Source organism: Dromiciops gliroides, chromosome 1, assembly GCF_019393635.1.
Source record: "Dromiciops gliroides isolate mDroGli1 chromosome 1, mDroGli1.pri, whole genome shotgun sequence".
Lineage (NCBI taxonomy): Eukaryota > Metazoa > Chordata > Mammalia > Microbiotheria > Microbiotheriidae > Dromiciops > Dromiciops gliroides.
The window spans coordinates 336514359-336542034 of NC_057861.1; the positions used below are offsets into that span (position 1 = coordinate 336514359).

Below are 27676 nucleotides of genomic sequence, written 5' to 3' on the forward strand. Positions count from 1 at the left end.
TCAAGTCATTGAGACCTGGTAGGGACTGCTCAAAAGTTTTGAGGAAGGGTATATGCCGTAGCTAGGCACATCCCTTTCCCCAGTGAAAATGCTTGATGTACTCTTGTGTTCCTCAGACAGCCAACACCACAGGGCCCATCCTCCTAAAAGTGCCAGGGAAGGGGGAGTGGTAGCCATCTCTGGATTGGCATTTAAGATAAACTTTTTCAATAACTTTGCTTTATAGCAACATGGGTATGCCCTAATTTAAAGTAATATACATATGCTTTATTTTAGACAACAGCTGTGTTTTTCAAAAGTACTATAAACTGAATTTTTGCTCATTGAATTATATATGGTAAATTAACTGGGAGGGATCATTATTTGTGCCTAGCTTACGGAAAATAGTTTTTTATAAAGATAAGAATCTTTTGGTGAATAATCAACGCTAATTTCCCTATTTTGTAAGTATACTTACAAGTGGTATTTTGTATACTAAGTTTTCCCTACCTCTAACTGGAAAGAAAAATGATTTATCCAAGATCTTACAAGAAATGAACCACTACTATACTGAATTGTGACATTAAATTAACACTAAGACTTTAGAAATAAAAAAATAGCAGACTTTCTCTTTACCCATAATGCCACTGAGGTAGACTCCATAAAGTGATAAGCCAGTTGTGGCCGCATTCCACACAGTCCCGATAACAGCGTACAAAAGGATGGTCCCGAGGTTTCCAAAGAACAGGCGGTTTGGCATAAAATACCCAGCATCTAATACAATGGGCGGCAGCAGGTAGAAGAAGAATACCTTCGGTGTGAGGGTGAAGGAAGCGAGGTGGTCTGCAGCCCACACAATCCCTCCCAGGATAATGCCAAGAACAATGAGCAAAGCACTCTCTGGAACGACACTGGTGACTTTGTGAGATAGGTGGAAAACTGCAAAGAAAAAGAAGAATCTTTTGTTAGTAGAATCAGAACAAGGGATTTTTGACTAGCGTCTTGAGGGAAAGGGCTGTCTTCTTCATCTCTCATGTATGTATTCTCAGCACCCAGAACTATTTTGTATTCATCAGTACTTCAGGAACCTGTGATTTCTACCAGCAAGCATTGGCTCAAATGATGCATTAAAAATCCTTTGATGCCTTAGTTTAATGATTTTTGATCACCAAATGACCAAAACCAAAAGAAAACAAACAAACAAAACACTAAAATCACTGCTTGTGGCCCACCCTCCTCATGAACCTCTTTAAACCTGCTGAGGCCATTTCACAATGGTTACCCAATCCATCACTTGGCTTATAGCATGGAAGGACTTGCCAATGTTTGTAATCAACTAGAGCAGTCTGTGAAGACCCAGGGTCACCTCTAAGCTTTGAGGAGGCATCAGAGGAGAGCTTTTGCACTTGGTGCTTTGCAGGCACTTAGTAAATGTTAATAAAAGTAAGGAAGTTTAAGTTTTGCTCCCTGAAAATAAAACCCCTTGCCTAAAAGCCTTGGAAATTTTTGTTTTTTTGTCCTTCATTCTCAAAGAGGATCATGACATCTGGAAGGCGATGTCATGACTTGAAGTTAATTGGATTTAAGTGAGGCAGGGTAGACTGAAGACAGCCCCAGATACTTAGGCAATCAGGGTTAAGTGATTTGCCCAGGGTCACTCAGCTAGTAAGTGTCAAGTGTGTGAGTTCAGATTTGAACTCAGATCCTCCTGACTCCAGGGCAAGTATTCTGTCCACTGTTCAACCTAACTGCCATGCCACCAGGCCCCCTCCTTTGATGAACAATGACGCACCCTGGGAAATGTCAGGCAGTCATGGCAGCCATGGGACCAGCAAGATCCAGCAAGATCAACTGGTTCCTTTCCAGAGCTTCCTTTTAAAATAAATGGAAGCACCTGCAAACTGGATAATACATTTGGTTGTCAATCCAATCAAGTGTTCATGCCGATGAAATTGTAACATTTTTTCTCTTAAATGCAATTATATCTGGATTTTTAAAAATCCATGGCCTTTTACAGAATATGGATCTGAACTCAGCTGGTGGTATTTGGACAGGAGTCTAGTTGTTCTGTTTATTGTATGGTTATAAGCTCCTCACAGCAAGAGACTAAGTGTTTCATTTAATTTCTATTTCTCCACATCACATGTGGTCTTAGCACCAGAGTAGATACTATCACTCAGTAGTATCTCCTGGTTAATCACCAGCACTGCTTTTGGTAGCACAGGGGCAGAGGGACATCTTTGAAATGTGCTTCATCTGGCTCCTTTATTATACATTATTCCTCTCCAAACACTCTAGAGTCCAGCTATGTTGACCCTTTTTGTTGTTCTTTAACAGATTACAGCCATATTTCTGGGCCCTTGAACTGGCATCCTCCATTTCTCGGATGTTTTCCTTCCTAAACTCCACCTTTAAAATGCCTAATTTCCTTCAAGAACCATCTTTTTCATGAAGCCTTCCTTTCATCCCTTCACCTTAGTATGACAAGACTCTTCCCTGAAGTTACTGTTTTCTTTGTTTGCTAATCTCGGTAGGGATCTTTCTTTTTTCTTTTTTCTTTCCTTCCTTCCTTCCTTCCTTCCTTCCTTCCTTCCTTCCTTCCTTCCTTCCTTCCTTCCTTCCTTCCTTCCTTCCCTCCTTTCTTTCTTTCTGGTGGGGCAATAAGGGTTAAGTGACTTCCCCAGGGTCACAGAGCTAGTAAGTGTAAAGTGTCTGAGGCTGGATTTGAACTCAGTTTCTCCTGAATCCAGGGCCGATGCTTTATCCACTGCGCCACCTAGCTGCCCCCACCGCATACATTTATAATTGTTGGTAAGTTGCTTTCTAAAAATTCCTTTAATTACATGTGGTGTTGTTCCCCACTCGGTATAAAGGAGAGATTTTCTATTTCTTTCTCAATCCCTGAGAAGCAGTGCTGAAGAAACGTTGACTCTTAAATCCATTTCTTGACTCCATATACAGAATTTTTTGGTCTTTTTTCGAGTTGTCTACATGGTATACGGAATTTGACACTGTTAGCCATCCTTCCTTTCCAAGGTGCTTTTTCTTCCTGTAGTTTTCATGACATGGCTTTCTCTTGATTCTTCTATCTGTCTGACCACTCCTTTGCTATATCATCTCCTGTGTCCCAAATTTTAACCATAGGTATCCCTCAAGACTCTGTCCTGACTCCACTCTCTGAACCCTCTCTCTTGGGAACTTCGTCAGTTTTCATGAGTTAAATGATCATCTCTGTACACAGGATTCCCATATTTCTATATTTAGCCCTGTTCTTTCTTATGAATTCTAGTCTTGCATCAGTAACAGGATATCCTGCAAACATCTCAAGCTCAATCTGTCAAAAGAAAAAAAAAGATTTATCTTCCCCCATTAAAATCACCCCACCTCCAAACTTCCTCTGTTTCAGATCAGGGCACTAGGTTCACACTCTGGGATTCAGCTTTATTTCTCTCTTCACAACATCTTGCATACATTCATCATTCATCCTCTTCTCTCCACTCATATGGCAGGCATCCTAGTTTAGATCATTACAAAAGCCTGGTAATTTGTCCCTCTGCTTCTAATTCTTCTCCTTTCCAGTCCATTCTTTATCCAGCTTCTAAAATGATCTTCCCAAGCATGAATCTGACCGTGCCATTTCCCTGCTCTACCCATTCCTCTGCCTAGCATTTAAAGGCCTTCACCAGTTGGCTCTAGTCTACTCCATATTGGGACTGAGTCCATAGGTTGATTGCTAAACATAACAAATCCATTCATAAACACAAAGTATTTAGCCCTGAGAGAGGAGTGGAGTAGGAATAAGAGATATATAGAAGATATAGGACTCATGATAGGGGTTAGAGCACAACTAACAGCAATTTCCTTTTTAAAATGGCTGCCAGGGGGCAGCTAGGTGCTGCAGTGGATAGAGCACCGGCCTTGGAGTCAGGAGAACCTGAGTTCAAAGCCAGTCTCAGACACTTGACATACTAGCTGTATGACCCTGCACAAGTCACTTAATCCCAATTGCCTCACCAAAAAAAACCAAAACCAAAACAAACAAACAAACAAAAAATGGCTGCCAGCCCCCAACCAAAGATGGAAAGATTCACATCCTAAGCAGTCACTTACTATATGGTGGCCCAAACTCTGCAATTTGCATCCCACCTACTATCTGTAGTTCTTGCTGGAAGATGAAATCTTCTAGCCACCAAAAGAAGCAGTGTGTTCTCATAAGGTTTGCTCTACAGGTTAGCAAATGCAAAATGTTTAATCACTTGGAACTACAAAGGTAAACCTCTAAAGGTTTTATGGTTTCCTCATGTTAAGCTGCTAGCAAGGTGCCTGGATCTTTTGTATTTGGTCAATAGGACTGGAGTCCTCCTGATCATGCAGTCATAGAACTTTAATCATTATCACTCCTAGTATTAGACTTTTCAGGGTCTAGTTGGTGATTTACAAAAAAAGATGTATAATAATTAGGAATTTATCTTTGGCAATTGTAAAAGCTGATAATTGGCTCTTATCAAAAGGGTTCTTGGAAATCATGCTTTATCTTTAAAAACAATAATAACAAAACTTTGCTTTCCAATTTCTTTGTGTGCTTCCCTCCCCCCACCCCGAAACTCAAAATTCTTTTCAATATATTACCAGGTGAAGCTATATATCATAAAGGTTCAGTCAATTGAAAAAAGTGTATCCCTTACTCACAAGACTCTAAAAAAAAGAAGAAAATCTTTAACTCCCTACTCAGTAAGGATTTATTTATATGTGTGTGTGAATATATATATACACACACATGTATATGTGTATACATGTATATATACACAGAGATATATAATATATACATACAAATATGCAGATGAATGTATGCAGATGCATACATGTATGCATGTGTACTATAACTGATTTATCACATTCTCAGTGGAATTTGAATAATTTTAACTAAAATACAATGGGGAGGGGCAGCTAGGTGGCGCAGTGGATAGAGCACCGGCCCTGGAGTCAGGAGAACCTGAGTTCAAATCCAACCTCAGACACTTGACACTTACTAGCTGTGTGACCCTGGGCAAGTCACTTAACCCTCACTGTCCCATGAAAGAAGGAAAGAAAGAAAGAAAGAAAGAAAGAAAGAAAGAAAGAAAGAAAGAAAGAAAGAAAGAAAGAAAGAAAGAAAGAAAGAAAGAAAGAAAGAAAGAAAGAAAGAAAGAAAGAAAGAAAGAAAGAAAGGAGGGAAGGAGGGAAGGAAGGAAGAAAGAAGAAACAATAACTTCAAGAAGTAAAGATTTTCTTGAGATCAGATGATCAATGGAGGCCTATATACAGTACCAACACTAAGAAGTGGGCATATGAGGGAAACCAACTTGGATAAATACATTAATTCCCACCAGTTAATTTAGATTCTCAAATAGCTCTGGCTTTGTGGGGCTTTTTAGGTGGCTGTTCGGTATACAATCCTTTACAGAAGGTTTTCAAACCAACCTGATTTTAGTTTGATCCAATTCCTACTATGACTCTTCATGATTGCCATTCAAAATGTTCACTGAATTGTAATGAGTTAATTAAATCAAAGACTTTGCTGAATTTAAATAGCAATTTACTTGTGGCAAAACAATTAAAAGTATAATGGACAGAGTAAGGTCAATAAGTTAAAGTTCCTATCTGATATACCCTATAATTCCCAAATCTTAGCCCCAAGGGATAGTGGAACCTGCTAGTTAGAACTGGAGTTGAGATGCAAAGATGCAGTCTTTGAAATTTCTCTCCTCTTTATGCCAATGCTAATGCCTATTGTACCTCATATTCTGGTTTTTATGAACATCATATTAATTTGTAATAATGTGAGTGATTTAGAACACTGCAAGATTATTAGACCCTTGAGAAAAATCTTGCAACGTCTGTGCACCCTAGTACCTCTTGATCTTTTTTTTTTTTTTTTAGATTTTTGTTTTTGTGTGGGGCAAGTGTCAAGTGTCTGAGGCTGGATTTGAAGTCAGGTCCTCCTGAATCCAGGGCTAGTGCTTTTATCCACTGTGCCACCTAGCTACCCCCAGTAGCAATTGATCTTGAAACAGGTTAGGTTAATTACTATGATTAGGAGTGCTAAAGATGACTCTTTAGAAATAGAAAGATAGGGGGCAGCTAGGAGGCTCAGTGGATAGAGCACCGGCCCTGGATTCAGAAGAACCTGAGTTCAAATCCGACCTCAGACACTTAATAATTGCTAGCTGTGTGATCCTAGGCAAGTCACTTAACCCCAATTGCCTCACCAAAAAAAAGAAAGAAATAGAAAGATAGGACTCAATGGAGATACTCCAACTAATGACTTGCCTCATTGCCTACTTATAAATGAAACCTATCTTAACCAGGATGCTTGCTATTTCTTAGAGGAATTCTAATCCTTTGTAAAAATTAAGAGCAGAAAAGAAGATTAGAAACCAAGAGTGGAGGCCAGTGGGAAAAAAAAGGGAAGGATCGCATTCTGGAAAAGGAGGAAAAGAGAGGTGATAGGAAAGACTGATGGCCCTCAGTTATATTGCCAAATGTTATCATTCAAGTCCTGTATCATCCATTCATTCATTCATTCATTCAATCAGCAAGTCTTTATTTTTAGCCACTTACTATTGCCAGGCACTGAACTACACATTGGGAATTCAAAGACAAAAATGAAACAGCTGCTGCCCAACAGGAGTTTTACATTCCAATGAAAAAGACAACATGTCCATATAAGATACATACATGATATATACGGAGAAGGTAGGAGAGAGCCTTCAGCTGGGGAAATTTGGAAAGGTCTCTTGTTGAAGGTTACACTTAGGCTGAATCTTGAAGGAAGATAGGGATTTAAAAGGAAGAAGCACCGAGGAAAAGCATCTCAGGCCCTAAGGATCCTTGGGTTCTTTTGGGTTAAATCATATTTTAATGTACTACCTGTCCCAATCCCTTTATCCATACCTTCATGTGGTCCCTTCTCTTCTCATCATTATAACATAATTCCAGAAATGCTTTCATTTTCTGGACAGTCTAACATTTCAAAGTTACACTATGAATCTGGGAACTAATCCTCTTTCACTGAAAATAACTGTAATTCTTTGGGCCATGGAAATACCACTACCAATAGTAATGTAAGATATTGTTTTCATCTTCAGATTCAGCTTTATTATCTCAGTAGAGATGTACCATTGAGCCTCTAAAGGGCAATTTGGGCAAAAAAAAAAAAAACCTGTCATTTTTTTAGATAGGATGTTAGGTTCCCCATATATGAGATGTGTGTGTATATATACACACATGCACATATGTATGTATGTATGTTTGTGTGTGTGTATGAGGAAGAGAAAGAAATGCTTTTTTAGATAGGATCTGAACCACTAAAAATGAAAAGGGAATTAAGAAAGCGTCATGTCAAGGGGGAAAAGGACCAACCAATTTTCTATCAGCCTTTACAAATGGTGACTGTAAAATCTTTCATAATAAAATTCCTAAAGTCTATTTCATTCATTAATTCAGTCAAATATTAGACATTTATTGAGCAATTATTAAATTTGGAGTACTTCAATTTCTAGGATTCCCCAAAATGCCAAGCCAGGAGGATGACACATTTTAAAATATTATGAAATTTCTTTATAATATTGAAAGGGGCAGAATTAATATTCACTACATGGATTAACTTTATGAATAAACTTCTATAGGGTATTTTAGTTGCTACTTTTCAGGGGCCATGATTTGACTCATAGTGAATCCAAATTCATATAAAAGGGAGTTATGTTAACAACGGGGTTCTGTGTTAGTATATTCTGCAATGACCCAAATTTAGCACAAAATGATTACAAAAAGAGACCAGCTTCCATAATCAAATGCTGCAATGCCACCAATATATTGGAGGAAGTGTAAATCAAGGAATCTGATAAAATAACAAAGACAAATTAAAAAATATATAATGACAGAAATATTTTATAGGAGTTCAATCATGGAGAAAGTCAAGACCAGAATTTTTCTGCAACTGGGGCTGGCATAACTTTTTAGAGATGACATGCTATTTAAGTGGCATCCAAAACAGCCAGTAACTTATTGCAAGAGGCCTGAAAGAGTTACAGCTAATTAAGCACAAAATGGTACAGTTGCATTATAGTAACTACAGGATAACAAAAGCATTTAACTCTAATTACAAACTTTTCTAACTGATGTTAAAGGTCAGCAATAGCTGACTACAGTTACACAGGCTAGTAACAGCAAGAGTACTCTGCTGCTGTGGCTAAAATGGTTGCCTCAGGTTCCCATAAAGGATATCAGCTGATCTACCATTACAAAATAAACCATCCTTCAGTGACATTAAGCATAGTTTGAGAGAGTCTCTGACCCACTTATAAAAAACAAAAACAAAAACCCTTTGGCCTTCAATGATCTTTTGAGCTAATTTGAAGATTTAGCTGAATCCACTTAAATTAAAAAGCACAGTAAATCCTTTGGTTTTACTTTAACATGGACAAACCTTTACAAATTAAATACAACTAAACACACCAGCAAAGAGTTGGCTAGAAAAACAGTGTCCTTTTTCAGAGAGTAAATAGGAAACCCAGATTAGGTCTTGAAAAGATGTTGAAATCACAGATCTGTGGATTCTGAATTTCACTGCATGATATATAACTCAAGTCAATCCATATTTATTGTTTCCTCTTCGTGCAAAGTATCATGCTTAGCGCTATAGGGAGCATGAAGATAAATAAGTCACAGGCTCTGCCTTCGAGTTTACAATCTAGTAACATTATGGCATTGATCTATTAATAATTTTCCCAGTGGATTTGCACTTAACCACATGCTTCTTCCCAGTTTCCCCTTGTGCCTTACAGGACACTTGAGAAACAGTTCATTGAATTAGGGTACAGGCCATGGTCACAGACAGAAAAAACAAACAATTCAAACCAAACCAAACCCTAACTGACCAGCATAATATATGACTCTCAATAGGAGAGTGCAAACCAACCAAGCTAACTACACAGACCTATAGCATTCTCATATTTTATTATATTCCAACAGTTCAAAATGGAATTCCTGATTCCATCTCCCTGCCCCCTCAATTTGCCCTTTCCCCTAACTTTATTTCACTGCTGATTCGTCATCTTCAGTCAGCTAGGCTTGTACTCTCAGTCGTCTTTGCCTCTTCCCTCTCCCTCACTTTGTCATCTGATTAGTTGCCATGCCTTCATTTCCATTTCCATTATGTCACTCATATCTGTTCCTTCCTTTCCACTACTCCTACAATTTCCTTAGTTACCTGGAGTGGTAATTGAGCTCACATTTTTGGGAAATCTTCAAGAACAGGATCAGTAGTTTATGCTTTTTTGTGTTGTTGGGCAATGAGCCCTTACTCCTAAATTTCAGCCAAACTGACTTTCTTTCTATCCCTGTTCTAATCCTACCTTCTATCACCTGTATGACTTTGCTTCCAACGTCTTTTTTGCCTGAAGTTAATTTTCCCTTCCCCGGTCTCCATCTTTTGAAGTAACCCCCTTCTTCTAAGTTATCTCCTCCACAAAGGAGCTTTCTCTGCTTCTCCTCAACCCCACCTCCGCTAAAGTTCTCATAGCACATTATAGAGACATCTTTTCTCTGACCACATACTGTGTGTGTGTGTGTGTGTGTGTGTGTGTATACAAGCCATCTGCCTCCTTCACGAATCTGTTTCTTCAGAGTAATGCTGGTGTTGAATCTGTCTTTAAATCCCTAGCACCTATCATGGTAACTCACTTATAATATGTGCTTAATAAGTGTTGACTGCACTGTATTTTTTTTAATGTGTCAAAATCCAAAGCCCGCTGCAGAAGGTACAAGAGTTTCTTTGTCACCTTTTAGACCTTTGCAAATATTATCTAATGAATCTTCCAAACTTCCTTGGCCTAGTAGAAATTTTACAGATGAACGCATTAAGGCCCACAGAGGTTAAGTGAATGAGAAACAGAGTTGAGCGCTCTTCCCTCCCAACTTCGGAGAGCAGAACCCTGCCTTCTGTGCAGTGAAAAGGTCCTGTTTTTCTTAGCTGAGAATTGAAGAGCAAACCCATTGATGACATAGCTGCCTGGACCTTGAAGGGTGATAAAAAAAAACAACCCTATTTTAGATGTTTTGTATGCTTCTCTGACAATATTTCTCAATTAAAAAAAAATTTTTTTCTAAATTGCCGAGCACAATTTATACAATTTCCACCCCACCATAATTACAACACTTGAACTTGCTTTTACGTCAATTTTATATTTTGCAAGAAAGACTTTCTGAAAGGATTTAAAACCAAATCCCTTTAAGCATCTGATGGCCTCTGACCACCACAGAGGGGGCAGCTAGGCAAGGGAACTCTGTCTGATTAGTCAGCAGTGGCCTAAGTCTGTCTCTGGTCAGCTTCTTTGCCTAACCACACCCAGACGCGCATGTGATTCATGATTTTTTCAGTTACCACAAAGACATTATTAGAACCTGTAATCAGCAGTATCTAGTGTAGGAAACCATCTCACATATGTATGTGTCTGGTGTATGTATACACACTTACATACATACACACACATATAGTCACAAAATTCTGAGAAACTGACATTTAGGATGGAAATGCTATTATGCTAGGGATCTAGTAAAAATGCAATGCGGTCTCACTGGTGATTTCGTTGAATCAGTTTAGCAGTCTGCAGCTGCCATATCATCCTGCCGCCTCTGAAATACTTCTGCAAGAATCTGATGCTCAGATTCCTTTAAACAATGTCTTAAAAAAGAGTTTCCCTGATGAAGTAAGTTACACACCAAAATGTTTTCTGTATATCGATTAGAAAGCCATTTCAGAGTTGAACAATGTCATCAGAGAACAAGGCTACAGTTGTCAGGACTAGCTTTACTTCCCTTTTTAATTATAGCTTTCCAGCAAACAGATGAGGCAAATTAAACTTCCAGAGTCCACCACAGGAAGTGCACAAGATTAGGTTCATCTGCAGTGAAAAAAAAAAAGCAAAGAAAAAAGCAGTAAAACAAACAAAAAAAAAGATTTTTGATTCAGCATAAAACAAACACTACCTGGTTAGCACTAGTTTGAGACAGAGAGCCAAAAAAACATTAGAAGAAAGTGGAGGGGCAGCTAGGTGGCAAAGTGGATAAAAGTACTGGCTCTAGATTCAGGAGGACCTGAGTTCAAATCCAACCTCAGACACTTAGTACCTGTGTGACCCTGGGCAGGTCACCACTCTGTTTGCATTAGTTTCTTCATCTGTAAAATGAGCTGGAGAAGGAAATGACAAACCACTTTAGCATCTTACCAAGAAAACCCCAAATGGGGTCATGAAGAGTTGGACATTAATGAAACGAACAATGACAAAAATGTGTATGTATAAGTATATATATATGTATATGTGTATGTGTACACACATACATACATATATGTCTAAATGTCTATTTTATATATAACTAAAATTTATATTTAATATAAATATATATATTTTATATATCTAAATGTTTGGTTTTAGGAAGTATGTAAATATACATGCATGCACACATATATTTACGTACATACACATACTTGCTAAAAGGAATGTTATATATGTACATATACATACTCAAAAAAACAACATGCACACATACACTCTTAGACACATGATGTTCCTAAAGTCTTAGGGAAGTTTTCAATAAGTCAGTCAAAAAAAATATTTAAGTGACTTCTTTGTACTAGGAACTGTTTTAAGTGCTAAGGATACAAAGAAATGCAAAAGACAGACAGTCCATGCCCCGAAGGAGTTCACAATCTAATGGGAGACAACATGCAAACAACTATGTATGAACAGTTTTAAGCTATTAAAGCTTGGAGCTGCACAAAAACTTTTGGAGCACCCTGTATCCAGGACATGCAGTTGAAAAAAATCCAATAGGCAGTAGGTGATGCAGAACTAAAGGCTGGGGAAAAGACCAAAGCCTTCATAGAACTCTGAGAACCATCTTCATATAGATTTTGTCATAAGTGTTAGCATAACAGGCATAGGCAGGCCTTCAGCTCAGCTAAAAAAACTATCTCCTGGAAAATCTGACTACAGGTGAAGCCAAGGCTGGGGTGGCAAAGGGCTAACCTGTCCCCAAACATCTCTGCCATCCTTCACAGTCCACTTAGGGCACCTCAACCCCCTCATTTTACAGATAAGGAAAACGAGGACAAGAGAGGTTAAGTGACTTATCTGGGGTCACGTGAGAAATTGGTGGTAGTGCCTAGGCTTTCTGAACCCGCGTATTATCACAGACTGCCATCATTCAAGTCAAGACTTTTTCTCCAAACATCTCCTTTTACTTTGGAGGGTTAAAACATTAACACTCACGGACATGTTGGTATGTATTATTTTATCATATCACTAGCTGTCACATAGCAAAAAGCAAAGTCTTGAGGAAATGGTCACAGGAAAGGTAAGTTTTAGTTGGAGAAAATATTGAAATGTCCCTACTGTCAGAAGTCACTGAGGAAAGGAAGGTTCAGGGGAGGGACCAAGGGCATTTAGTATATAACATATCTTTTGGGACCAGAGGAAACTTATAGGAAAAATAGGAATGTCCAGAATGGGATTGGAAGTTGGGACGGAAGGTCAGTGATGTGCCTAGGCTAGTGTCTAGGCTTCCTGACTTCTAAGTACTGTTACAGACTACCATCATTAAAGTTAAGCCTTTTTCTCCAAACATTTCCTTTCACTTTGGAGGGTTACCTTCAGCCAGCCTGTCTTTAGCTTTCAAAGAGAATGTGCTGTGCCACCCCACCCCCCACCCCGCATAGAACGAGGCTCTTCTTACTTCATCATGTAGGGAAAACACAATCCCTCATACAGAGAAGAAAGTGTAGTGCTAAATACTCTTTATGTATTTACAAAATAGAACAGGATAATGTTAGACCCTTAAGAGACCTAAGAGATGATCAATTTACTGAACAAAGAAAATGCATCCTAGATAGGTAAAGGGATTTGACTCAGGTCACACAACAAGAAGACAAACCAAAAAACTATATTTTAAAGATATTAACTTTGGAAAACATGGAAGTGAAAAATATAATATTTTATATGTGTGTATGTGTATGAAAACTGACTACATCCTGGCTCTATCTAGAAATATCTGCTTGGCAGAAGTATTTTATTTGGTGAAAAATATTCTTTAATAAACTATAATGATTGTGCAAACATCATCCTTTTTCAAGAAAAAAAAAACAGGAGCAGGTCAAACGTCAATCTAACTAAACTTCATGTAATATTGTGACTAAGATGTCAACAGGACAATTTTTATAAAGACATCTTTTGTACAGATAAAATGTTTGGCCAATGTTCCAAGACTGTTGGAAATCTAATATGTTCATAGACACGTTTAATTGCTGTAGTTGCACAGACAATCATGTGGGTCATAATATTACTATTTCCTTAGACTCAGGACTTTGTAACTTATTGTTACTTTGAGATATTACAGGAAGACATGAGTATGATTATTCATTTTTAATGTTTATGGGGGTGTTGTAAAAGGACAAAGTGCTTTATAACAAGTGGCTATAAATAACTATATCAAATGAGTTAGAAACTAAAAGGTCATTCTTTAAAGCATTCATGGTCTTAAAATAGAAAAAATAGTTCCTAGAATAGATCTCAGAAACTTACAGTGTCACGATAATTGCAGCTGTAAGTCCATTGCCAAAAGGAGCCACTTTGGGTGTTTTTTTGTTTCTTTTTTCTTTTTTTCCCCTGTAGTGTTATGGACATTGAATTTGGTCCTCTCTTATGAGTTAAGTAGGATACTTTAATCAGCTCTCTCGGTATTAGCCTTTCCTTTCCCACCACACACAAATGAACCCATTTTCTACATTTTTTTTTCCTGTGTCTGAGAAAACCAGGGTCTACTTAAGAGACTTTTGGCAATTTTGCCTAGACTACATCATCCCTCTTTTCAATTTTGTGTATCAATAATACATTATATTCCTATGATCTCTGTTTTAAGGGGTGAGAATGATTCCCCATCCCCCAAGACTCATAAATGCCTCTGTCTGGTGTCCCTGGAGAACTGAGGCATTTAAATATTGCCATTTTAAAGCAGAGAGGACAACCTAGATCAAAGTCGAAGACTGATCAAGAAACAGCCATAGGAAATTGCTAATGGGTAAACAATGGAGTAAGGAATGAGAATAGTTTAACATTTAGAAATCTACTTAAGGAGGTAAATGCTAGGAAAACATTCTTTCAGTCTTTCAACAAACGTTATTAAACCTTTACCGCATGCAAGGCAGCGGAGATAAAAAGTCTCCTGAAGATGAAAAGTGACAGGAAAAGTTCAGAAAATGCCTGTGAGTCAGATGAGTTTCAATAGATTAGTAAAGTGGGTCAATACCAGATTAGAGACAAGGGGAGTGTTAAGAGAAGAATGATGTGGAGGAACTGGAAAAGGTCCAGAGAAGAGCAACCAAAACATTGTAAGAGTTGGAAAACAGGACCTATGAGGGAGAGTTGGAAGAGTTGGGATTTTAAGTCTTACGCAGGATTCAGCAGAATCTGCTTTTTTTGCTAGGCTGAGGCGGGGGTGGGGGTGGGGGTGGGGTGGGGTTAGGGAGGACATGGCAAATGAATAAATAAATGAATGAATGAAAAGTATTTATTAGACCCTGACTTGATGGCAAGCTGCACACTAAATTCTGAGGCTATAAATACAAAAGCAAAGAAATCCTTGTCCTCAGAGAACTTATTTTCTAGTAGGAGGAGACACTTATAGGGAAGTAGTGTCTAAGAAATGGTAGTTTGGTTTGGGAAGTCACAGGGATAGTGAGCTAAGCCTTAGGGGAGTCCATTGATAAGCCCTTTCCAGAAGCAGTGGTAGAATTGATTTGATTGCCAATACCGTACCTGAGTAAGAAACGGACATTGACTCAACAATAAAGCCACCATATCCCCTGGGTGGTGACCAAGCAATGGCGGTGGCCACTTCTGCCAACTTTTAACTAGTGACCAGTCTATTCATTATTCAAAATCATACTTGGTATTTTCCAATATGGGTGCACGTGCGCCCACGTGCGCACACCCACGCACATTTAAATTTGTGTTCTGTAAATTCCAGTCTGTGCCTTTAAAAAGCTTACATTTTAAAAGTACAAAAACAGATCTGCGGAAGCATGTAGAGACAGGCCACCAGTTATGGTTCTAAACAATGTTAGCTGGTTGAAAGTCAGCAGCTTTTAATGATCATATATAATTAGAAGTAAAAAAAAAATAGTGATACCTAAGGTACATTGGATAGTAAAATACCAACCCTTAAAAGCAATGACAAAAAGTCCCATAAACTCTGATGCTTACATATCTTTTCTGTGTGCACAGATTGCTCTTAGAATGACACTTCCTGATAGCAATTCCTCTCTTCCTGGGAGGGAGTGGTGGGAAAGGCTGCTTTATAATCTTTTCCATACTTTGTCCGCATGAAGATTGCTCTTTGATTTGTGGCTAATATTTGCAGAGCTTGTTAAATTTACAATGCTGTCTCTACCTGGATATCCTTCCTGTCCTCTACCCATTGATTTCCTACCTATCTTTTGAAGCTCCACTCATCTTCTCCATGATAACTACCCCTTCCTTTTACAGAACTTCATTTAGCATTTTGGTGTACCTTTTCCATACAACAATATCAGGGTTATATTTTGTTGTTGTTTTGTCTAGATCTGAAATTGCATCTCTCTACCAATGCAAGCCTGCCAACTTTTCTACAACTTAGTGCATTCCTGGGGATGAGTAGAATACCAAGTGATTTGACCAGTGAGAGTCAGAGGCAGGACTTCAATGCAAGTCTCCTTGACTCTCAGGGAAACTCTCCATCTATTAAAATACACTGGTTCTCTATACCCCACACCATGATGCATCATCACGTATTATTTCCTATTACAACTATCTATGTCAAGAAAAAAAACCAAAATGTCATAGACTTTGTATCTCCACCAGAACCTAGAAATGATTATTGAATTGAATGATATTAGATTCAGTTCTTAATCCCATGATCCTAAAATGCAATAAGAAACAAAATACAAAACCCAAACCAAAACAATTGTTATTTGTACAAGGAGCTCTCACTTCATCTACATATGATTTCAGCCCACCTGCTAAATCAGGCTTAATTTAGACAAATTTGGTCAAATTCCTAGGTTTTTATTTCTTACATTTTTCTTAACCTTCTTTCTCCTCCCACTTCTCACCCTACACATCTCTTCCTCTATTTCTCTGTCCCTACTGTTTTTCCTACTTTACTTCTTCCTTTCTTTTTTCTGTCCCCCTTTCCTAGGTCTTAGGCTTACTCAACCCCTCTAGTGGCACTTTGAGCTGAAAAGGTTTCCAACTTTGCTTATGTGCATTACTATTTATGTTGGAAGTTTAATACCATGTGCCACACTAGATTGAGTCTGCTCCAAAAACTCATTGGCTTTATTCCATTAACATTTGACACTTTGCAAAAGTACTGTATTCAAAGATGGCTTGCCACTTTATTTTTGTCAATGTCAGCCAGGGGGATTTGTACCTAGCTGAAGATGAACTTCAGTTTTCTTGTTACACAGAGCGGCAGATAAATAGAAGGAGGGGCAGCTAGGTGGTGCAGTGGATAGAGCACTGGCCCTGGAGTCAGGAGTACCTGGGTTCAAATCCGGTCTCAGACACTTAACACTTACTAGCTGTGTGACCCTGGGCAAGTCACTTAACCCCAATTGCCTCACAAAAAACAAAACAAAAAACAAAAAACCCCAAAACAAATAGAAGGAGCAAATAGTTTATTAATTCATTTAACTTAATGAATTTTTTTTCTTTTTTTTTAACTTAATGAATTTTAAACTAAGAATAATACAAGGCATATAAAGTAAATGAATGTTCAATGGCACTCTAAATTTTCATTTCCTCAAGCAAAACATAGCAAAAGGGACTCCTCCTTCAAGTCTAGTATTCCCAGAAGTTATTGTATGTTGACTTCCCTCCCTTAAGGCCCTGAAATATTGAAGGGGCCTTGGTGTGACTGCCATACTTATTCTTATTGGTGGTCAAGATTCAAGAGACAGGGACAGCTAGGTGGTGCAGTGGATAGAGCACCAGCCCTAGATTCAGGAAGACCTGAGTTCAAATCCAGCCTCAGACACTTAACATTTACTAGCTGTGTGATCCTGGGCATGTCACTTAACCCCAAATGCTTCACCAAAAAAAAAAAAAGATTCAAGAGACAAAGAATACAGTTTAAGTTCAGGCCTGTCAAACGCCAGGGAATGACATTAATCATTAGATTGATCCAAGGAATGAAGCTGACACTGAAATGAAAAGAGTGATTTACATTTTGAAATACCAAGTTTGGGGAAACCATTAACCTTATATATTACAGATTTTCACAAGGTGGACTACCTCACTAGCTAACTAACTAATTAACTCAGTCCAGACCTAGGGAGTTAAGGGAAAACTGTTTCAAATTCATGCTGACTTTTTCCCCCCAGAAGGTAAATGGAATCCCACATGAGAAATGCAAGAATTCCTGGTGTGTTTAGTCAATAAGCTGAATAAATATGGCCGAGTCTAATGAAAAACAGATTACATATACACCAAAACAAAATATAACACTAGGCCTAGGAATTTATTTATTAAAATAACATAGAAAAACTGCCCTGCAGTTGTTTTGCTGACCACCCCAAATTCTCTCTCTCCCCACTAACTCTCCCCCACCTCCATGTCTTTCTTCCTCTGGAAGAAGACAAATGTACACAAATCAACAGCAAGTATTTATTAAGTGCTTACTATATGCCAGGGAGAAAAGACTGGGAGGGAAGAGAAATGATGGTGGTCTAACAGGAAGATAATAGAGAGGGTACTGTTTGTTCATCAAAAAAGGAGTATTAGATTGAAATTAAAGGGGCAAGTAAGTGGCACAGTGGACAGAGCACTGGCCCTGGAGTCAGGAGTACCTGAGTTCAAATCCAGCCTCAGACACTTAACACTTACTAGCTGTGTGACCCTGGGCAAGTCACTTAACCCCAATTACCTCACTAAAAAAAAAAAAAAAGATTGAAATTAAAAGTCAACCAATATTATGCCAATTCATGTATCCATTTGATAAGTATTCATGCAGTTCCTACTGTGTACAGAGCACTAAGCTTAGCATTTAGAGAGCTGAGTTTGGAGAATGCATAAACACAGATCATTTCTAATAGATATAATTACATGATAAGTGCATCAGAGTTATAAAATATGCCAGTGTATGATGTCTTAGGGTTGTTAGCTACTGACTGGGGGGAACAGGAAGGCTTCATGGAGAATGTTACAACTGTGTCAGTCTTTATATGACACAAGGTGAAAATTCAACAGCAAAAAGGGCAGGGGGCACATCCTAAGTACAGTGAATAGAATGTGCAAAGGCATGGGAGGTGGGAGCAAGCAGGTTTGAGTTGTATAGCTAATAGTTCCAATTTGATTGGAATGTAGATTATACAGAAAAGAGTAATATGATGTAATGATGGGAATACACAATAGTGTCTTATTGTGGAAGGGCATTGAATATATCAGACAAAAAAACTTAAAATTTACTCAGTAGGCAATAGCTGCTTAAGAGTGAAAAGACTAGGTCTATGTAAAAGTAAGATTATTTGGGAAATGGCAAGATTGTTTGAGGCATCTAGGTGGTGCAGTGGATAAAGTGCTGGGCCTAGAGTCAGAAAGAATCATCTTCCTGAGTTCAAATCTGGCCCCAGACTCTTAGTAGCTGTGTGACCCTGGACAAGTCACTTAACTCTGTTTGCCTCAATTCCTTCATCTGTAAAATGAGCTGGAGAAAGAAATAGCACACCAGCCCTGGATTCAGGAAGACCTGAGTTCAAATTTGGTCTCAGACACTTGACACTTACTAGCTGTGTGATCCTGGGCAAGTCACTTAACCCTGATTGCCCTGCAAAAAAAAGAAGGAAATAGCAAATCACTCCAGTATCTTTGCCAAGAAAACCCCAAATGAGCTCATGAGGAGTTGGGCATGACTGTAACTATTGAACAACAGCAAAATTCTGTCCTTACCCAAGGTCATGGCAGACATTCTGAGAATTTACCAAAACTAAAAAAGAATTACAAAATTGGATTTTTCTGTGGGAAATACAGAGAAAATAAAGAATGTGATAATGTGGGAAATACTATTAAGATCATATGAGATTAGAGAAAGGGCGAGATGAGAAGGGATTTCCTCTTTGTAAAATGTTAAATACAGAAAAGGATAGTACCAAGTTCAATAGTAAGATTTTGAAAGACTGAAATATATAAAAGATGAATGGTAATATCCTACAATTTGGAGTGAATCAATAATAAAAATATGATGATGTTGACCATCGAGAGAAGAATAAAAGATAATGGACTTTAAAAGAGTCAACCACGTTCTAATACAAAGGCAATGGAAGGCTCAGAAGTTTCTAAAGCATCAACTTTATGGGAGTGACAAAATAAACCTATGTAATTTTGTAATGGGTCATTGATCTTTATTTTAATTTTGGTTAAGTGATGGTAGCATAAAAAGGAAGTTGCACTGTCAGTATAGCTTGTTTGTAAGAGGTAAGCATGAAATAAATTTCTTGAGGTAAAAAGGTGGTGAGAAGAATGGTATATATGTAAAAGCTATCAGAGAAAGTGATTCTTGCTCTAGATACAATACTTTAAGAGCAACTGATCAACTTACTACTTTAAAAATAATGAGATGGGGCAGCTAGGTGGTGCAGTGGATAGAGCACAGGCCCTGGAGTCAGGTGGACCTGAGTTCAAATCCGACCTCAGACACTTGACACTTACTAGCTGTGTGACCCTGGGCAAGTCACTTAACTCCAATTGCCTCACCAAAAAAAAATTAATAATAATAATAATAATGAGACAAGATAAAAGATTTATTTAAGTTTTTTTTTCTTTTTTTCTGGGCAACAGGGGTTAAGTGACTTGCCCAGGATCACATAGCTAGTAAGGGTCAAGTGTCTGAGGCCGGATTTGAACTCGAGTCCTCCTGAATCCAAGGCCGGTGCTTTATCCACTGCTCCACTTAGCTGCCCCCGATATAAAAGATTTATAATGCCTGTGGGGGTGATATTTTCAGCATTTATGCTTTAAAGGTTAGGTTAAAGACTAAAGTTAAAGATGTAAAATGCTAACAAAGAAGAATTTCAGGCAAAAAGAAAAGGGTCAGTCTTCTGTAGGGCTCATTAGGGATTTCCCTTCTCCTAAGGTTTCCCTTGACCATGGTACTGATAATTAGAGAAACAACCAATATTCTGATATTGCTCAGTATTACTTTATTAAAGACAAGAAGCTAAAGAACTTGCTTGATGCTAAATCATACAAGAAACCACTGAAGTCTGGGGAAGAGAAAGGTATGGGAAATGGGAGAAAGAACATCACCTGGCAAACTTTTCATTCTGAAGCCAGTGCTTTAACCAATGGACCATACTGTCCCTGAGAGCTTAAGCTTAGTTAATCTAATGCAACTTGTTCCAGAAGGCGCTTAATAAATATGATTTGATTATGCTTGTTGTACATTACAAAGCAAAGAGGACCTTGTTCCCCATGGAACACAGCAGACACTCAGTCATGGTTTAACTTTAACTTAGCACAGTTATGCATTGTGAGCCATATGAAGTCTATTTAAGTTGAAAATAGTCTAGCTTGGCACCAATGTGAACATGGCATAAGAAGCTGATCTGAAATCCCATTGTTAACATAGGCTAAAGACAGAATTGGGCAATGACAGGCTGTGATTGCGGCTACACTATTTTCCTTCTTTGGGAAGGATATTAAAATCTCTCCAGGTAAGCAGAGCTAGTATTATGTGAGCAGGTTTTTTTTTAAATCATAGAAAATTAGGGACAGCTAGGTGGCACAGTGGATAAAGCACTGACCCTGGATTCAGGAGGACCTGAGTTCATATCTGGCCTCAGACACTTGACACTCACTAGCTGTGTGACTTGGGCAAATCACTTAACCCTCATTGCCCTGCAAAAAAACCTCCAAAAAACAAAATAAAACAAAAATCATAGAAAATTAGTTTGAAGGAGGGACCATTAGTTGAAGAAAAACCTCGAAAATACTTGTGCTTTCCCTCCCCCACTTTTGAATGAACACCAATAAATCCAAATTTGTAGCAATAAAAGTCCTTATGGTCAACTTTGGATTATCTAGGTAAATGGCAGGCACTGGCAGCATATAAATCAAAGTATCAGGTAATATACAAATCATTAACCTTTGGTTTAGGGATGAATTTTGCTTTTTGGCATTCAGTTTATTTTCTGAATCATGCACTGCTCTGGCTTATATGAAAATTAGTCTACGGGGGCTGACAACACATGTGGAAAAGCTGGGTCAGGATTAACGATTCACTGCAGATAATCTCCAAAGTGGAGAGTCCACTGGCAAGAGTGAGGGCAGCCTTCCAAGTGTCTCACTAAAGGAGGTATGAGGAATAAAGGAAGTACCCTGGAATGCAGGACGCAGTTGAGGTGTAGAACGAGAATACTGAAACACAATTCTGTTTAATGTTTTTCCTTCCTTGCATAAATGTGAGGATCAGGTAAACAGCCAGGCAAGTAGATTGAAAGAAGCTGGTTTTGTTTTTTTCACTAAACAAATAAATTCCTTTTTAAAGTACATTAAGTATCTTACACAATTTGGTTATCTGACTGGCAATTTGAATTCTCCTCTTGACTGATCCATTAACTGGACATATAGGTACTCCGTGCATCAGTTTTTCTCTTTCTAAAATAGGGCTGATCACAGAGACTGTGGGCATTAAGAGGCATTTATTAAGTCCCAAGAAAGAAAATACTGGCAGACCCCATTCCTTCTTCTTTCTGGGTGACCAGCCAAGTGTGCAAATCAGGATGCCATCCGGGAACGAGGTAAGTAGTTGCCTATTGCCAACCCTGCCCTTCTTGGACACTGCCAGCTCATGTAAAATACCTCAAGTGCAGGGTCACCCCCAGGCAATTTTTATTGTAGGGAGGCGTAGAGCAAGATGTTCTCAATATCGGGCTATTCCAGGACTTTACAGCAGTTCCCCAAAGTACCAGGCCTGACTCATCTCCCTGCTAAGGGTGTCTCTGCTCACAAGAATGTTGCTAGAATTAATGAGTTAATGTGTAAAGGACTTTGACAACAGATTATTATTATTCTTTGCCACTGCAATACCTACACAAAAAAAGAAAACTATCTTCACTGTGTTGCTTACCTCCTACCACAAAAGTCAATTTAATTCAAAAAGCACATATTAAGGGCCCACTTTGTGAAAAGTTATTCAATTCTTATATGTATGTAGCCAGGCTTGTGGGTGTGTATTTGCTTTATTCAATATTATTTAGATTCAATCACTTTGTAGTTGTATATGACTCTTGGTGATCCCATTTGGGGTTTTCTTGACAAAGATACTAGAGTGATTTGCCATTTCCTTCTCCAGCTCATTTTACAGATAAAGAAACTGAGGCCAACAGTGATCACACAGCAAGTGAGTATCTGAGACCAGATTTGAAAGATGAATCTTCCTGACTACAGGTCTGGTGGTCTACTCACTTCATTAATGTTACCCAACTGTATCCTTGCCTGAACAAGTACAGGGCCTAGGTTCTTTCTCTGGAATCACCAGAAATACTTGGCTGTTCCCAATGAATGGATATCTGTCTTTTAAAATGATATCAAAAAAAGGAATTCCAGAAATATTATTTAAATAAAGAAAAAACCTACCTTCATACCATAAGTATGAAGCAACAGGTAATCCTAGAAAGAATCAATACTATGTCACCAAAATGAGTGTAAAACATCCCTGTAAACAAAAGTGGTTGTTTAGTCATTCAATCGTGTCCAACTCTTAGTGATCCTATGAACCATAGCACTCCAATAACTTGTCCATGGGGTTTTCTTGGCAAAGATAATGGAGCAGTTTGCCATTTCCCTCTCCAGTAGATGAAGGCAAACAGACTTGAAGTGACTTGACCAGGGTCACACAGCTAGTAAGTGTCTGAGGCTGAATTTGAACACAGGTCTTCCTAACTCCAGGCTCAGCCCTTTATCCACTGAGCCACCTAGCTGCCTCCTATACAAAAAGTTTACAATGACTAAATTCTGAACATACCTTTATTTGCAAATATTAGATAATGGTGGTGGAATAATCAGCATTACAAAACAAACCAAAAAACCAGAATAGTGACAGAAAAATAGTTTGTTGGAGGAAAGATTTTGAAAGATATTGAATTTGCATCATCAAACGATAGTACTCATTTTGTAAACACCTGGTGTTCTAGTGTAACCCACGGAACATGGGAATAATATTTCCTGAATATCAGATTCTGGAGATAAAAGCAAACTGAACTTTTGGGATCCTTCACTTGCTCCATTATGTCTTTAGTCTTTATAAATGTCTATCATCATCATCATCCTCATTTATTCCTCTGCTAAATTCTGATCTGAGGAATCAGCTGGCACAGTGGATAGAGTACTAGGCCTGGAATCAGAAAGACATCTTCCTGAGTTCAAATCTGGCCTCAGACTGCTAGCTATATGACCCTGGGCAAGTCACTTAACTTTGTTTACCTCAGTTTCCTCATTTGTAAAATGAGCTGGAGAAGGAAGTGCCAAACTACTCCAGTATCTCTGCCAAGAAAACCCCAAATGGAGTCATGAAGAGCCAGACATAACTGAAACAACTGAATAAGAACAACATCATCAGGAAGCTAGCCACCAAGTTATCATTCATTTTAGCCACAAAAACTGCCATGAGAATTGCCTACCAGGATGCCGGAGGGGGGCAGGGGGTTTGCCACTTGCATTGTCACATTTAAGTGTTATCAGAAGTATCTCTGACATGGAGGCATAATGTGGTGATAAGTATTGAACTCCTATATCTTCTGAATGATGTAGTCAATGAGGATTCAATTCCATATAGATTTATTAAGTATGCACTATGAGAAAAATACTCGGCAAAGCGATTCCTCCATGTATTTCATAGCATTCTTTCAGGAACACACATATTTTCTCAGAGTAGTATAGAAAACTATCAGTGACTGGGGGTCATTCCTGAACTGTCATCTCAACACAAGGGGAAAATGATAGTACCTAGAGGAGACTCTTTTCACCCTATTTTCCTCCTCGATATTAGCTTTTAATAGCATACAAGAAGAACAATTAGAATCCCTGCAAATGGCAACAGAATTTTCCAAAAATAAACATGTTGAAAACAAAAGAATTCTGGGCTGACTGTACAATGAAGAACAATTTTAAGTTGCAGCAATATGGCGGAAATAGGCCATATCTATCCACACAGGATCTCCTATTGTACAGATACTACAGCAAAAAAGGCAAAAAACCAGAAACATAAACCCCTCAAAACTTAAGAAATGGCATCAGAGGTCAGAAACAAGTTCTTGGTCAGTCAGAATGACCCTAACAAGACAATCCCACTAGACCCATTTCTCAGGTAAGTAGGCAACAGGAAAGAAAAGAGAAAAGTTCTAGTAAAAACATGAACTCAACCATTAACTTTTAGCATTTGCACTATTAAATAGCCCAGCAAATGCTATGAATCCATTGCTATTACAATCACCAATTTTAGGAATTTCCAACTTAAAGGAAATGAAGGGTTTTTTGGGTTTTTTTAATTTTCCATGCTTAAATCTCATTCCCAAAGCCAACTTGAAAAAAGTGTTTTAAAAAAATTTCTTAGCATTCTGCTTTTACCAGAAAACCATTTTCCCGCTTTACAAAGAGAATCCAAGAACTCAAAACCAGCTGAACTTTGATACTTCCAGCTTAGCAGGCAGTGAATTCTTTGGGAGACTTTCCGCATTGGTCAAGGTGAGAAAACAAAGCAAAGACTAAGCTTTTCCAATTGCTGGCTGTGAATGGAGAACACTTGAGCCCTGCCTTAACACCCATCTCCCCTCCCTTCTTTGCACGTTGCAGTGACTAGAGAGGTTAGTTCAGTTCATATATATGTTATGGGAACTAGGGTTCAATATCAGGAGTGACCAGTTCAGTGTCATTCTGTGTCCACAAACAGCTCTCTTAACTCCAGCTCGCTGGCTGGCTGTCTCACACTCCCAGACTACTGCCATAGGGTCACTGTAAAACTGCCCCTGCTATTGGAAAAACATTAACAACAATCCCCCCCGCAAAAAAACAAACAAAAAACCAACAGTTAATTCGAATGCCCTCCAATTACAATATCCTTTGAGTGCTTAACTGGACTTTTAGAGCTGGAAGGATAGTAGAGATCATCTAGTTCAATTTCCATGTTGGACAGATGAGAAAACCTAGATCCAAGAGTAGTTAAGTAACTCACCTAAGGTCATACAGCTTGTTAGTGCTAGAGTGCATATTCATTCAATTCACACTTTCTTCAAGATCTATCCCACAGAGCAAAAGGGAAAAACCTCAAAAAAGTAAAACAAAAAAAAATAGAAATAGTATGGTTCAATTTGCATCTAGATTCCACAGTTCTTTTTTTTTTTTCTGGATTTGGAGAGCATTTTCCATCATGAGTCCTTTGGAACTATCTTAGACCACTGTATTGCTAAGAAGAGTCAAGTCTATCACAGTTGATCAACACACAATGTTGTTGATACTGTGTACAATGTTCTGGTTCTGCTCATCTCACTCAGCATCAGTTCATGTAAGTCCTTCCAGGTTTCTCTGAAATCTGCCTGATCATTATTTCTTCACATTGATTTTTTGCTTGTTTTGTTTTGGGCAATGAGGGTTAAGTGACTTGCCCAGGGTCACACAGCTAGTAAGTGTCAAGTGTCTGAGGCCAGATTTGAACTCAGGTTCTCCTGAATCCAGGGCCAGTGCTCCATCTAGCTGCCCCGACATTGATTTTTCAAAACTTTGTGTTCTAAATTTTCTTCCTCCCTCCCTTCTCATCCCTCCCTATGGAATCATGCAATTCAATATAAGACATACATGTGCAGTTATGCCAAACATCTTCACATTAGTCAAGTTGTGAAAAAATAGAATAACTTTAGAAAGAGGAACTAACAAATAAAATTATACTTCAATCTGTATTCAAATATCATCTATCTCTACATGTAACTAGAAAATAATAAATATATCTACCCCACAGTCTTCAATGAAGGATCAGAGACCACAGAATCAAAGAATTGTATTCCTGGAAGGGAATTGAGTTGAAATCTAATTTTATAGTGAAGGAACTGTGAGAAGGTATGGTTACATAGCTATTAAGTGTTAGAGCTAATACCAGAATCTAGGTGTCCAGTAACTTTTGGTCTACTGCTTCTTCTGTGAGAACACTCCATCTTTCAGTTTTTTCTTTTGCATACATTTCATCTAAGAAATACAAATGCAGACTCAGAATGAGATGAGATTATAGGCTGTTGGAATCCAAGGATCCTAGAAAACTGGGATTTTGAATGTCAAATGGGTAGTATAGGAGCCATGCAAAATGCCTGTCAATGAACCAATTTTCTATTTTTAATTTTGTTGCCATTTCCTAATACATAAAAAATTTAAGCCAAATTCATACAATGTAGACTACTCAATAAACATTTAATGAACTGAACTCTCAAAGGGTTTTGTGGAGAACTCTCAGCTATCTCTTTATCTACCCCCAACTCCCCAAGCTGAGCAGCTTTGGGAAGATGGAAATGTTGATGGCCCCCAATTTAACAACTGTTTGTGTTTTCTAAAAGTGTGTTACTAAGATTGTTGTTTGGAACTGGGGAAAATGACCAATATTACAAATGGAGGTTTGCTATATCAGATTACCTGCTGTCTAGGGGAGGGGGGAGGGAGGGGTGGGAGGGAGAAAAATCTGAAATTGTAAAGCATGTATAAGCAGAAGTTGAGAACTATCTTTACATGTAATGGAAAAAATAAAATACCTCATACATTAAAAAAAAACAAACAAATGGAGGTTTGACCTCTAGGCTAAGCTCATAAACCCTAATTTTAACCTATAATGTAGTTTGGGGTACTGGATGCAGATTTGTGTTTAAATGGAATTTTGAAGTGCAAGGGAAATCAGTAAGTTAGATTTTCATTTTCATAGATGTTATTTACTTATAATGTTCACATTATTACATATCCTAATTGTCTGAATGTGTAACAATAGTTTCTGCAATCTAAGATTCTTTACAAAATCATCCATGCTCCCAAACCGTCTGCTTCCCTTTCATTTAGCTGATCTACTTGTTGTTGGGAGGACAATAATTTTGATTGAATGAATTCTCACCAAAATATGATGAATTAATAATTCTTAAACCTTTGTAGAGGCAGACTTTTAAAAAAATGATTCATATTAATAGGATGAACCTCTAATATGTGAAATGTTGGTTCAGTAAAGTACTGTGAAAACATTTGAGCTGTGTGTGGGGGGGGATGTTGGGGGTGGTGAAAATGTAAGCAGTTTGGGGACTGTTCCCACATGTCTACTATTTGAAGGTCCAGCTCAGGGATAATGGTCTCACTGAGGACTTTCCTAAGTCTCCTAACTTCCAAACTAGATAAATACATCTTTCCAAATCTCTCAGACCTTTCTATTTTACATAGTCTTCATACTTTTATTCAGATGATATGAAATAATAGCTTTCCTTTACTATATCCTGGTTAGACTACATCTAGAATACAGGGTTCAGTCTGGATACCATATTTTTAAAAAGATGACCATAAATTAGAGTCTATCCAGAGGAGGGCAAGTGGAATGATGAGAAATCATGCCA

General features: G+C 38.2%; 1 protein-coding gene across 2 annotated transcripts in view; it reads right to left on the bottom strand.

The window, feature by feature from the left end:
* The window catches only part of SLC9A3 (solute carrier family 9 member A3), a 139842-nt gene that overhangs the window by 79445 nt on the left and 32721 nt on the right, over positions 1 to 27676 (bottom strand). For both annotated transcript variants that reach the window (XM_043979849.1, XM_043979850.1), the window contains exon 2: positions 616 to 918. In XM_043979849.1, coding sequence (XP_043835784.1) covers positions 616 to 918 — 303 coding nt within the window. The remainder of the gene's footprint in view (positions 1 to 615; positions 919 to 27676) is intronic.